The sequence below is a fragment of the Eutrigla gurnardus genome (genome assembly GCF_963514095.1).
Source record: "Eutrigla gurnardus genome assembly, chromosome: 3".
NCBI classification, from domain to species: Eukaryota; Metazoa; Chordata; class Actinopteri; order Perciformes; family Triglidae; genus Eutrigla; species Eutrigla gurnardus.
In genome coordinates, this window is record NC_139917.1 from 11,902,938 (window position 1) to 11,917,888 (window position 14,951).

The following is a 14,951-nucleotide window of genomic DNA, read 5'->3' on the forward strand; positions in this document are numbered from 1 at the left end:
TCATATGTTATGAGTTTCGTTAAGCTAGCAAGCCACCTAGCTTAGTTAAGATCGAGTCGGTACTAGACTGTACGAAGCGGAAGTCGTCACCGTGACTTCATTGATTTGAGGACTGCTGCTTTCAAGAATCAAGTTTGGCATTTTGGCCGTGGCCATATTTGTTTTTATCTGTTGCCCGCTTGTCTTTTTGCACAGTAAAAGGGTAAAAACCAGGCATTTCTGTATTGACTTCACTTTTAAAAACAGGAGGTTGATGCATGACTATGTTAAGGTAAACACAATAGCAATTAGTTTATATTTAGCTTAGTTTGCCCCACATGTTTCATCAAAGTCATACTCATTGTATGATGATTGAAGAATTTGTGAAAATTGATTAAAACCATACTTAGAATGCACAGCCACTGATTTGACTGACATGAGCAGAACAATAAAGTTACTGAGCAACTGAGTTGTTTCTGTTTCACGTGAACCAATTATCTACGTGGGCGTTGCCTGCATGGGCGCCAGGACCGCCCTGCCGCGGGCGGAATCAGACCCGTCTCGAAAATCGAGCTAATTAGGTGATTGCAATCACTGTGCGTCTACACCCCCAAACCTGGTTCATTTCTTTCCTTTTTTTAAAAAAAAACAGCAGCCTTATCTTTGAGTGGGAAAGCTTGGGCTCGAGGGTCTGAGAAGAAGTTGGTGTTTTATCAGATAATGTCTGCTGGGTCACATCCAACTGTGGAGAATGGGTTTGAATCCAAAAATATTAGCAAGCGAAGAAGAGTTGGCTCGCGTCGATGAATCGCTCTCCATGAAACAATACTTATTTTGTCTCCAGCTCACATTCCTGTATGCTCTTAAGAATTCACCAGCTCTTTTTCAGACATGAACACCACACACACACACACACACACACACACACACACACACACACACACACACACACACACAGATGTCTTAAAAGACCCTGGGAGAGATAAAGAAACTGAGAGAAAAGAGAGCTGGTGGGAGAGGGGGGAGAAGAAGAAGGGGAGAGCCATGGGAGAGCGATAAAACAGTCCAGTGAGTCTGCGGTGACAGGCGTCCGCTGGGAACAAGGGAGGCGGAAAAGCGAATACAGGTGCTATCAAACACACGCATCTCACGCTGCCGTCTGTCTCTTTATTTTCTCTTTCCACGACTCGAAACCAACCCTTTCCGCGAGCGCACCTCCATCCCTCACTTATCTCTTGCTCTTTCAATGCTTCCCCCTTTAGAGGAAGGTGGATGGGGAAGTGGGGAAAAAAAGAATGCAGGTGCCACTATACAAGCAAAGGGGTCGTCTAGTGGGGAAATAGCAAGGGCAGGTTGGAAGAGTTGAGAGACGTCACTATATATATATATATGTGTGTGTGTGTGTGTGTGTTTTCACGTGTGTCCTCGATAGAGAAACGACATAGCTGATATGAGCGTTGACGGCATGTGCTACAAAACGTGCGGTTGTTCCCATAAATTAGACCTAATCCTATCTGTTTGTTTTTTTTGGGGGGGAGGAGGGGTATCCACATGTAGACACAGTATATCACACACATGTAACGGGTGCTTAGCCAACAAGCCTAATATGATAATATTATATCCTCCTTTAGCACTAGCTGCTAATTAGCTGGGATGCATATCGGATGAGTTTGGGAGGGCTACATGTAAACAAAAACTAATTAATCCACTGCTTCGTCAAACAAGCAGAAGAAGCAGGAGTGGATATGGAGCACACACACACGCGCACACACACACACACACACGCACACACACACACACACACATATACACGCACACACACATGCAGGACCAAACAAATCTGTTGCTTCATCGACTATGACAATTGCCAATAATTGATTATCAATTATTTTTGCCATTTTCTTTTCATGCTAAGACAGAAACACATTCTCTGGTTCCAGATTTTCTGCTTTTCTTAAGGCATTTTTCATTGACAGGCCAACACTAGAAAATGAACATAACAATCAATAATGATAATGATGATTAGTTGTAGGTCTTAATTATTTAAGTTACGTATCAAGGAACAATTTCAGCTGCTGCGGTCGGATAAAAAAAACAATTTGTGGACTGCAATAATGCAACAAAATAAAGAATAATGACATTGTGTGTTAAGGAGAGCATTATTGTACCTTGTCAAAGGGTGAGTATTTATGCCCCGCCCAAACAATTTGCATTTGTCTGCTAGCAAACATACAGTAGAAAGCCTAAACACTGCTGTGGCGGTGGGATGCATTGCCGGCAGGGCAAATAACGAAGAACTACGTTTTTATTAGCTGCCAAACTGAAAGGTGAGGCATCAGCAGAAAGAATGAAGATGAGAAACTGTGGGATCCTGACTGAGGAGCCTAACGTTAGGTGTGCAGAAAGCATTTTGTCCAAATGTCACTTTTTGGCCAACTATATTTCTATTAGTTCAGTGAAAGTATTTTGACTAGTGTTATAGAATGCATCCGAGAGAGAGAGACGCAATATTATGTTTGCAAGTCATCATTCAAATGAATAATTAAAATCATAATTTAAGTCATCAAATGCATCTCTGGTTGACGTAGGGTGATACAATAATCCTTTAAAATGCAAAACGTTTTTAACTAGCTGCAGTTTGTTATCGGTTGTTGGAGATGAGCTGCTCCTCGCCTGGAAATATGACGGAATCAGGCGGCAGCTGCAGAAGGCGGAGTCTAAAAACTCGACTCTAAATGTCCCGTAGGTTTGAATGTGAGCGTGAATGGTTGTCTGTCTCTACATGTCTCCCTGTGATAGACAGGTTACCTGTCTGTCTCTACATGTCAGCCCTGTGATAGACTGGTTACCTGTCTGTCTCTACATATCAGCCCTGTGATAGACTGGTTACCTGTCTGTCTCTACATGTCAGCCCTGTGATAGACAGGTTACCTGTCTGTCTCGCGATCCTGAATACAGGATAAGCGGTAGAAGATGGATGGATAATACTATAGGCCTACTAAAAGTAGGCTATGTAAAATTTCAAATTTCAAAAGCCCTACATCTATATGAATATATATGTACCTTATTTCCTGAATTACTTTTTTTTCCATTATTATTTATTTCTGTCTAATCATTGTTCTTTTATTTGCTATTGATATCACTTGCTCGGTTGTTAACATTGTTTGTAATTTGGAGTCTCTTGAATATGATATATGCCTTTATTGATAAAAAAAAACAATAAATAAAAAACAACATTTCTTTAAAGTAGACTATTGTTCTCCTTCACTAAACTTTGGTAATAATCCCACATTGCATGTAAAACTGTATGCACACACTTTAAGTGGCTGAATCGAACCGCTATTGTAATCATTTTCACAATTTGTCTTTTGCAATCTCCTCCAAATAGCTTTGTCTAATCTGTAGATTTGCATCTTTCTTGCCTTGTTAGACATCGCCAATGTTGTGTTGTTTCCCCAGATCTCTGCAAATAACTCACAATTATTACTGGTAGGAATGGAATTGTCAAGATTTCCCTGTTATCGGCTTCTATTGGGGAACTAATGCTGTGTCCCAGTGCTGAGTGTGCACGCCTGAGTCCATATGCATTTCTGATGCATTCAATGGTGCGGTGCATTTGCAGGTATGTGTGTTTGCATAGTGCACAGGATGCCCATGTGTTCATGTGTGTTGGCATTGAAATGTGTGTGTTGTGAGGCTGGGAACAAGGGGCTGGGGGAAGCATTGCAGTGCATCATTCCGCTCCACTTGCTGTACAGTAGCAGCCCAGGCATCAGAGGGACGCTCTGCAGCCACGGCAGATATGACAGCAGGGGCGCTGCTTTCTGTTCACTCACGCCCGTCGCCGCTGCTCCCCGACGTTCACTTTGATGTGTTGAAGATAACCCCCTTTTTCTACTCTCATTAAACTTTTCATTGCTTTTTATTGAACTTTTTGATTATCTTACATTTTCAATTTCACATAATTTTTTCATTGAAATTTAATTCGCCACCACTGAGATTGGATCTGTAGAGGAGAGAGATAGGTAAAGAGAAGAAGGAGTGTGATTTCCTTGAGGTCCAGACATCTCCACATCAGAAACTCAAAGATGGCATGTGTGTGTGTGTGTGTGTGTGTGTGTGTGTGTGTGTGTGTGTGTGTGCGCCTGTGTGTGTGCGCCTGTGTGCCTGTGCTGTGGTGCCGTTGGTGACATTTCTATCAAGTATGAGGACTTGAGGGCTAAAATGGAGACAGGTTTTTTTAGAGGTCTTCAAAGAGGGGAGAGACTCTGCAGAGACAGATAAGGGTGTCGTTTGTGTGTGTCTATGTGTGACTATGTGTTACAGGGTAGGCATGTGCGTGCACACACACACACACACACACACACATGAGCGCGGCAGTAAATGGGGCAGAAGTGAAATGCTTTGAAGCGTTGGGGTAATCCAGCGTAAACAGCAGTGGCAAGACAGACTAGAGCCGGGCCGTTCTACTACTCCCAGCTACACAAGGGGGAGCGTGGGCACACGCACGAGCACACATGCACACGCATGTACAGTATGTGTACACTCGTGCGCAGCAGGACACGCTTTGTAAAATGACGGAGTTTGGATGTTAGAAGTACGGAGAGGGGCGAGGGTGGAGGAGAAAATGGATTCTTTTTTCCCGTCTTTTAGTCGCTTGGCTGAGCTCTGAGACAGTGCATGTTTTGAAAATGTTTTCATCAGAGAAGCGAGCTTATCTGTCAGTTGTTGTTGGAGTTTGTCTTTCCTGACAGGATGAGTTTGCAGCTAAATCAGGCTTTAAATTCACAGCATGCCATGTTCTGACCCGCCATCCATAAATAGAGGGCAAATTAGACATTGTCATTGAGCATCGCTGTCTCCTCGCTGCCCCCTTTTATTGTTTTTTTTTCTCTTTCTCTCACATTCCCTTTTTTTTAAATATCTTTGACTCAGTTTAATTTCTACCCTCCCTCCCTGTTATTTCCTCAGTCTACCTTGCAGAACCTACCTCCCCTCCGTCAATCCACCCTACAGCATGAAAGCCTCTCCACACCACCAACTTCATCATGAATAAATTGCCAATTTAGTATACATGAAACGAGTCCCCAGTTCCCCAAACGAAGCGAGGGAAGAGGAGAGATGAAGTGTGAGTGTGTGTGAGAGAGAGAGAGAGAGAGAGAGAGGGAGAGAGAGAGAAGGAAAGAGAGAGAGAAAAGGAAAGAAGGGAATTCAATTATTTTTTGTCTCTATTAAGAACCCAAACCTCCTGCCCACTCTCCTCACTTGGCAATTAGTGCTGTAGATAATTAACGAGGAGAGGGCAGCGCCACGCCACATCCCTAATCACGCACATTTCTATCTGGCAGAGTAAGAGACTGTTGGTATAATTTTGTTTCACATTACTAAGGCTAATTATAGAATCGATCACTCCCAGGCCCCCTGCAGTACCCGAGGTGTGCGGCGGAGTGTATTTTTTTTATTTGAACCTGTCTGAAAGCAGCCCGTCCTTGAAATTCAGCATTTATCGGATTAAGGGAACGATACGACTGTTCTTGACGCGACGGCACGAGATCATTGTTGATAATATATTTGTGTATGTGTGTGTGTGTGTCAGCTCGCGTACGGTCCTGAGCCATGTTCGGTGATGTGACATTGCTGACTGGTGCTGACGTTAAGACTTTCCAGGGGAGAGAAGGGGGTAGAAAAAGGCCTGCATCAGGAGAAAAAGAGCTAGCCCATCAAGGGTGTGTGTGTGTGTGTGTGTTGGAGGATGCAGAGGGAGGGAGAAAAGAGAGACTGCGGTCTATCTACAGCACATGGGTGAGGAAGGTGGGCTCTTTTGATGTCCTGAATAGCGATTTTTTTTTAGCTGACCAGAAACATGCCTTAATGATTTTGCGTTAAAGGCGTGAGCCCTCGGCATCAACATGGACAAACATCAATACAGGCAAGACCAACAAGGACCGAAAATAAATGAACACAAGCTGGTATTAATAATTGTTAAGGCCGTGACCAAGCAATATGCAACAGAGTATCCATCACACTCGGTTCTTTCTCTCCGAATGAGCAGCAGAGGGGACATTTCATTGAATGGAGATGGATAGCGAATCATCTGGTCCCAGACAGGCCTGTTTGCAATTCTGCTGCCAAGGTTGCAAAATAGATGAGCCATTAGTAATATTGATAATGGCCTCTTATCAGATACCATTGATTCTGGGGGGGGGATGAAAACAAAAAGAATGCGAACCCTTTGAGGAGACCTAAAACTTGCCGAAGCACGATGCGGTTCAGGATCTGAATGGAACCGTTACATGGCCGACCTCCTCAAAGGGTTGGGATGCAAATCACGAGACAATTAATTAATTAATTAATTCTACGTAGAGCGTTGGGATGTGTGATCACACACAGATTACATGCTGAGTGTGAAGAAAAGAGGAAAAAAAGGGGGAAAAAAAGAAAACCAACATGTGGATCTGTGGTGTGGCAAAGTAATCAGCGATACCAGGAAACGGAAGTACCTGTGTGAAAAACCTGCAGGATCTTTCTCTCTTCTGAAGCTGCAAATTCAAACAGTTCAGCTGTTAGCGATGTGACGCCTCTGAGTCTCACTCTCTCTCACACACACACATATACACACACACAAATATACACACAAAGGCGGTCACACCCACTTCATTAACATTGCAAAGAGACACTTTGGTACATATTGTTATTCTCCTTGCACATTTTCATTCATTCTCCCATAACCGTCTTTCTACCATTTCAGACCGTTTTAAGAATGTTCCTGTCCCTCCATTCCTTCCCCTGCTCCTTCTCTACATTTACTGTCTAGTTAATTGATGGCATTAATTACTGCGCCACTCGTGCGTGATTGGTCGTATTTGATTTCCTTGCAAAAATTAGCATAATAACCGGGCATATTACTCAATTAGGTTTATATAATTGGGCCATTATTGAAAACAAGAGGAATGCCTTTCCTCTTCTATGGAGGACTTTCTCCCCGACAAATACAGCCCTTTTTTAAACAGGCCATTTGGTCAACAGCCAAACAGATTAATTTATTCCACTTACACGTGCTCCGGTATTCACTTCACGCATGTTACTGTGACAGTGAGAGAAAAAAAGCCTCCTCTACTTATTCAGAAGCTGGGAGAAAAAAGCCAGTGACTGTACAAGAGGTGGCAGCAGCTGTCAATCTGGCTGCTAAGTCCCGCCTATCACTGTTGACCTCGGCCGAGCCAATCAAGAAACAGTCCGCCCATCATGTCGGCCAGTCAGTTAATTAGCCGGCCGAGCCAGCCGGTCGGCCTTTCGTCGATGATTTAACTCACTGTAATTGAAAGCCAACATGAACGATGTACAGAACTATAATCTTTCCTCGTCCGCCAGAGTAGTAAAACAGATCCTTTGCATAGTCGGGATCGAGTTTCCATTAATGTAATCCTGAAGTAAGCACTCAGGCCCGCTTGTCGACGGCATCTTCATAGCCGTAGCTCAAAGGCTGTAGTTCATTAAACAATGAGCTATGACGGAAAGTGTGTCCCAAGCCTGTTTTCATCTCAAGTGCTGTATGTTTTAATGAGAATAACTCCCACAGCGAGACAAAGACTTTTATTAAATTCCCGTCCTGATCCGAAAAGAGTTGCCAAATACTTAAAGCAGTTATCCATCACCCATAACGTCGAGCAAAACCAGTTACGGAGAACCCTCAGAAGAGGATAAAAATAATGTCTAAAAGCAGCTATTTATCATCCGGAGATCTCCAGTGTTATGTTTGGTTCTTCATCAAACTGCACACAGACTTTCCTTTCCCCTGAAGAATGAATGTAAGACAAAACCTCTAACCACTGACGCTATTCATCTTACCGTTAACGTGAGCCTCTATATCGTCCCCTTTTCTCTCCCTCAACCCCTTTCCCCTCTTTTTCACTTAATATTCCTTCGTTTACCTCTCTTCCCTCCCCGAGCGGCACCTCACGAGGAAAAAACATTTGTCTCACTCAATCACTCACAATACGCCGACTTTCCGACACAAGGGGTTCTCGAGGCGGTACCTTGGTGAGGCTGCGGGCGGCGCTGTCCTTGCCCCCGGGGGTGAGGTTCCTGAGCTGGACGTCCAGCAGCTCCACCAGTTGGGCCATGGCCCTCACGGTGGATGGCACGTCGCCAGGACGCAGGAGCCCTTTGGTCTGCTCCGCCAGCTCCCTGGCCACAATCGCTGCTGTCTCGCCCGAACGGAGCTGCGAGCCAGACGGGGTGACGGGGGGGCGGAGGGTGGAGTAAAGTCAAAGAATGAGAGAGATGGATGGAAGTAGAAAAACAAATTTTTTTTAAAAGTCAGACGAGGTGAGAAGTGAAGGGAAAGTTGGCAACAGAGTTAGTGAGACGGGAAGAGGACAGCGAGGAGGACAAGTGAGTATGGCGAAAGACAGATGGGGAAATGAAAGCACGGGAGATGAAGGGCAGAGAGGTAAAGGACAGATGGAGTGAGGGAAGTACATTTGGAAAAATGGCCAAGACGAGAACCGAAGGGGGGGAGGGGGGGAGCAAGTCGAGAGTTGTTTCCAGCATAATATATAAACATTTAGTAATACTTTACAGAGATCAATCCCGCTTTGACACCTCTACTACAACGCTGATTTCACGGGGAGTATTTTTTCTTTCGTTTCGTCTTATAAAGAAAAGCCAAAGCCTTGTGGCTCATGTTAGAAATGACCATCCCAGGACAAAAGTATCTTGAAGAAGCAAAAGCAATTAGTAGAATGTGAGTTTGCCTATCATGATGCATGTTGGCCCTTTGTGATGATGGCACAGCGTAAGTGAATGACCTCATTGGACATTTCAAGTCCCCGACAGCTACATGAACGCTCTCGGTTCTCAAACACGAGTTAGGGTTAACAAATGAAGATGGATGCATGGCCACGATCTTCCCCTGTAGTCAGTGTGTCTTCATGCGTGAGAAATGGCTCCGGGACTTTATCCGTAACACATACCCTCGTGCCCTTAAACTAGTGGGAGCCACGAGGGCCAGCAGCAGCAGCATTCAGACTTACTTTCTGCATGATGTGGTTGACCCAGGGTGACGTGCAGTTGCTGAGGTCGGGGCCTTTGGGATCCCAGTAGCCCAAATGGGCCACGCACACGTATGTGGCCACGCCTTCAAGACAAACGGAAGAAACAGAGTGAGACAGCGCTGACATTCACCAGGAGACACGATGACTCTTGAGGGTGCCTCAGGTTCAAGCTGTGTGTTTGTGTGTGTGTGTGTGTGTGTGTGTAATGTGAGCTAATTGTAGGGCTGGACCCGAATATTCCACTGTTGAGATATTCCTCTGCTGTGTCGTGTTAGCTTTTCAATTTTGGGATTCAGATATTCCTTTTCCCTTCCTCCCAACCCGCTGGGATTACAAACACACCCAACCTTTTGAAAAAGGCGTTTTGTTCGGCCACAACGCAAACAGTACCCTAGGAGAACAGCATCCTTAAAATGAATGTCCTTCAATTAAACCATTTCGGCTGATATTGTTGGACTGCCTCGCCGTTATACAGGCTTGCAGCCGGTGCTGCAGGAGAGGCGGTGTGTATGCGCTGAGACGCTAGCCTCACAACACACGGGTTTAAGGGGAGAGACTCTGAGGTTGCTCTAAACTCGAGAACACAGAGCCTCCCTCCACGCTCAGAGCCCGGACCGAGGCGTGTGCCCACACCGTCCACACGAGGCGTAAAAAACTGCACTTGAACTTGAACTCATCATGACACATTTTGTGTGAAGAAAACGTGTGGGAGAAGCCTCTGAGTGTGTGACTGAAGAATATTGCTGCTTCAAGGACGCAAGCCCGTTCTGCTGACTAACCGAGAGGTTGAAGTGCTCCTCCGGTCATGGCGGTTCCCGTGAGTCAGCCCTCGCCCTCGCCCGAACTGCCGCGTATTATTTAAAAAAAGGGTATTCTGGACAGCCGTCACAAATTGATTAATATAAAAAAAATTTCACTAATGCTGTAATGTATACACACATACATATATATTTTACTTTTGCCCATTACATTTTACTCCTCCATGATCAATATCAATGATCAAGCATTGCCCATTGCTGCAGATAAGTTAATTCCTTACTGTCAGCCTTTCAGATCCTCCCTATGTGTGGCCACATTAATCATTTGTCTTCATTTTAAATATTTAATTGGGAAGTCAATTTATTCTTGATGGAATTGAATTGAAATTTATTTAAAAACAACAAATGTTTACCAAAGTGCTTGATGGAGATATTTGTATTGAAACTATGGCAATTAAAATAAATTAAAAATAATTCTGTTTGTTGTTTGTAATGCACTTCCATGTGTTTTAATGTGTTTTATAAATACATTTAGTTGTTGGAGATTGGTTACTTTACAGGGTAAGTTTTCACTTGTAAGCAAGCATTAAAAAATGATGCACTGTCGCTTCCAATCAGAATTAGGATATCTTACCGGCATACAGGAAGTCTGATGTCGGAGCTCCAGTTGTATAACATTTGCATTGCAATTTAGCATTAAATTCAAATTAATTCCAAAGAAACTCATTTGAACTGTAGGTTAAGTAGGCGTCACATAGAAATGGGCGTAGAGTACAAATTGCTATGGCAACTACTTTTAGGATTTTGAAAAAGTTAAAGGAATTAAATGCACTGCAATTACCAACTACTTGTACATTTCTATAGAGAAGTTCAAAAGTGAGAGGAAAAGTGATTTCAAAGAGGAGTGCAATGGCTAATTAATAACTCCTTCATGAGGTTTTCCCAGTGAGGATTTGAAATTAAAAGTGCCAAACTGTGTAGATAAATATGATAATAGCATAAAAACTCTAAGCAACAATGTCTATTACTGCTTCTTAAATTTGCTTTGTCACAAAATAGGGTCTTGTGTGACCAGATGGTTTTATATACACAAATCTATTTTGATGAAGTAATCAAAGACAAGCCAGAGGTGTGTTTGTGTGGGACGTTGGATAGAGGAAGTAGTGAGAGGTAGGGATGGGAGGATATAGGATTTTATCACAGATCAGGATAAGAAAACACTCATAAGTTTAGTGGTGGTCAACTGTCATTATGTGGATAATCGTCAGTAACGAGTAACTTGAAAAAGCAGTCTGGTTTTATTTTATCTGGTATTATGTAAAAATACAGCCTGATTAAAAAGAAAACAGAAAGAATCATGTCAGACTCACAATGTATTCATCATTTATTTATGCAGGGAGACCTTATCATTTATAATACCTTATTTAAGATTGTTTTTGTTAATTAAAAAATGATCTAAAGATATTTGTTTCTGAACAAAATGTTGAGTAATTCCACAATTGTTTTTAAGAGTTTTAAGCACATTTTGATGATTATCAGTACAATATTTTGAATCATAGTTATTTTGGCCGGGACAATCTTGACGTGCCATTTCCATATCAGGTTGCTATGGTTACCATGTGTTGGAAATCAGCTTGGACAGTGGTACTATATTATAAATACCTGTTTGATGTGGCCTAAATGTTGAATAGTTAATAGAGAACACTGCGTGTGACTCTAACAGACTGTTTAAAAAGACAAAAAAATCCTCACTCTCTGGCCGTGATCCACCAGTTGAAAGTTGCAGAATTGTTACCGTGAAAATACAAGTGATAGTAATGTGCTGTTCATCATGTGTTTCTCCTGGTCAGGGCTTATTGCAGCTACTTGACCTCCCTGCTAATAACGCAAACGTAGCTAACTAGTTTTTCTGCAGTAAGGAGGGACATTCTCCACCGTTAGTACATGTATATGGACAGGAAACCTCAGTCCAGAATGGACGTGTGAAGTAGGTCATCGGATCGGACCAAGCAGCATGTGGAGTAACACGCTCATCAACCATCCTTGTCCTACCATGTCTATACATTCCACCCACTCATGCAGCGTCCTTACCCAGGGTCCCAACAGGGCAGGGCTGCTTGGCTGTCTGGCCTTGTTGTGTCCGGGGCCATGATATGTCGGCCGTCAGCCTTGGACTGCAGAAGTCTTGGGGAGGCAGCACGGGAGGCTGCAGGGCCACTGCAGGGACCTCCACCGGAGGGGGGCGTCCTCGAGCTTCCTGGTTGGTGTCGGGAATCTGGTTGGTGTCAGATGACGAGCCACCGCCAGGAACCGGGACGGGCTGGCGGACCGTGGTGGTGGTTCGATAGCGCTGGCCGGGGGAGGTGGTGAGGAGAGGCCGTGGGGTGGTGTAGTAGGGAGGGGACCGGGTGGTGGTGGTGCGGCTGGTGGAAGAAGATGAGGAACCTCCACCACCAACCGGACCACCTCCTCCTCCTCCTCCTCCCCGGTTAGGAGGCATCATGGGAGGTGGGCGGTAGTCTAAAGAGAAAGAGAAAGGATTTAAATTCATAAAAACACATGGCGCCTTAGGTCTCACACAAAGAGCCAGAACCCAAAATGTGTTGTGCAGATTTGTGACTCCAGGGAAAACATCCTGGAGTCCGGATGTTTTATTGGTCTGCTCATGTCAGGAGTTCAAAATGGATTCCCAGCATGCAAAAGTAAGCACAACAAAGTGATCAAGCAAACCATGTGTGTCAGCAACGCAAGCAAGGTCCTGCACGCGTAAATAATATTCTAGTGACGGACACATTTGCAGACACTCATTTAACGCAGCACTAAACAGCTGTGACAGGGAGTAGCTCATGTTTCTGAGGACTTCTCAATGTTAGCGTTTTCACTCCTCATCAATGTAGTCGTCCCAGATCAGATCAGATCAGATTTATTTCTTCATCACTTCCCAAGTTAAGGACATGTTTCCAAATAAACAATGTGTGTAAAATATAATGTACTCACGATAATGGTGAATTTCCATTATCGGGATAATCGTGAATATCGCAAATTGAAAAAGATGTCTACTTCGCTGAAGTGAAAACTAGAGCCTGATTTATAAAAAAGGGGAAAAAGGCCTCCAGGAATGTTGCTAATTTTAAAATGTAATTACACATTATTCTTATCTTCACTCTAAAAAATGTGTTCTATCTGTGATGCAATAAAACTTTGTTTCCTCACAAAAAGGGATTCTAGTATGTTCTGCTGCCATCTCAAGAGTTTTAAGCATTTTTAGATGATTGTCAGGCAACGTCATGAATCGCAATCATTTTGGCCAAGATAATTAAATCATCTCTTGCCTACAAGATTATCATTAAATATGATATTGGTCCACCACAGGAAAAACAACGATATTCAACTTTGCCCCACTTATGAACTTTCTGCTTTATTCAGTCTTCCCCTTCTGTTGCTTTGACTCTGCCTCACCAGTGTTGTAGTGCATCAGGAAAAAGAAACCAAGCGAGACCAACAGTTGGTTTGCCCTGCAAACGTGCACAAGGTTGCCAGTCTTTCCTATGGGACCGGTACACAGTAGTGGCTCTCGCTGCCTAACCTGGCAGAAAAAAACCACTCTTTCAGTGGCATGCATGATTCATAACGCTATGACATCACGCAAGGCAGGAAGGTCACTTAAATGCATATGACCCACTCTTTTATTGTCAATATTTCATTGTAGAAATGCTCAATTATTCAGATTGACCCCGTTCAGGGGGCAAAAATGAAGAATGGGTGGAGGAGAGAAGAGAGGAGCGGAGCATGTGTTGTGTCAATTGTTAGTGTCCCCTTGTGAACGCTCTCTATCTGTTAACCTTCTGTCCCTTTCGACTCGAGACAATTAATATTGTCGGATCGAAAGTTGGATCGAGAGAAATAATTATTTACAGCATTACCTCACATTCTCTTGGACTCGTTTTATCGGTCTCGGGTCTCATTTGGAAGTCATTATGTGTAATATTGCATACAGGTGGGGCCCATTTTCACATTCTTTAACAAAGCAGGGGCCAGCTTCGTCTCACTCTGAACTCCTTTATTATTATGCACCCGAGATTGCCTCAAAGTACTTTTGAATAAACATGTATATTTTTTTTCATTACTGAAAACAAGCCCACAATCAGTGCATCGTGTTTGAACCTGCAGAGGTCCCGCATTATGTGAATTATGATAGCTCCCAACTTTATTTTTCCATTTTTAACTACTGATTTCACCAAATCAACACAGCGCACTAAATATGCTCCGCTTGCAGGGCCATACAGCTGACAAAAACAGTGTTTTGAGTTAATCTTCTTATTAAAACACATAATATAATAATAATTGCCTAAGGTAAGCATAAAGGCAACAAACAAACAAAAAACAGAGGCAGCGCTCCTAAATCGCAAATCGACTCAAACGTGAATCCCCACAATTCCATGTATTCCTACTTAAGCTGGAGAACTATAGATGTCATCATCAGCGTGTTCAGTCATTGGCTGAAAATTTGTTCTACGTAAGGAGCCGAACTCTGTCCAGGGACAGCCGAACCTGGCTGAACTTCCCGAGAACCGTTTTTCACCGTGTCCACGGCAACCCACAACGATGTCTGAGCTTTCCTCATTTCTGGAGTGTACTGATATCACGCTGCATGATTTCTGGTGATGAAGTCCTTTAGGCTCTCAGAAAATTCAGCGACTTCGCTCGCTGCCACAAAGTGTGAAGTTGCCTTCAAGTGTGCCCTGATGTAAAAACCCTTGATTCCAATGATGTTCAGCACCAATGGAAGGCTCAGGTGCTTGTGTGTGTCTTTCTGACGAAGCCCATATTGTGGTCTGACAGTGAAGGGTGATGGAGTTTGTCATCTCTCAATGTGGGAGTTTGTTTTGTTCAGGAAAGGGTGGTGAACGTGCCGGCTTGCATAACTGCAGTGGAGTTTTTCGCCGTACTGTATATCGACTGTGCTGCTAAATTCAGGGTGTGATGTGCACAAAATGACTTTCCTGCAGTGTCTTTGCAAAATGTTGTCAATTTATTTCTGCTTGTTAGTAAGGGAACATGTGAAGCGTGTTTTGGGTTTTTAAGCAAAGAGAGGGTACCTTATAATGTTTACCGTGAACCGAAGTCGCCCCTTCCTGTGGATTTAAAGTTTAATCAA

The 14,951-nt window shown here is 43.5% G+C and overlaps 1 protein-coding gene across 1 annotated transcript in view; it reads right to left on the reverse strand.

Annotated features, from left to right (window-relative positions):
- adgrl3.1 (adhesion G protein-coupled receptor L3.1) overlaps window positions 1-14,951 on the reverse strand; it is a 126,902-nt gene that overhangs the window by 34,238 nt on the left and 77,713 nt on the right. Inside the window, exons 8-11 of the mRNA XM_084005363.1 lie at window positions 11,885-12,313; window positions 9,015-9,118; window positions 8,016-8,201; window positions 6,480-6,518 (exon numbers count right to left, since the gene is read on the reverse strand). Of these exons, the coding sequence (XP_083861489.1) occupies window positions 6,480-6,518; window positions 8,016-8,201; window positions 9,015-9,118; window positions 11,885-12,313 (758 nt within the window). The remainder of the gene's footprint in view (window positions 1-6,479; window positions 6,519-8,015; window positions 8,202-9,014; window positions 9,119-11,884; window positions 12,314-14,951) is intronic.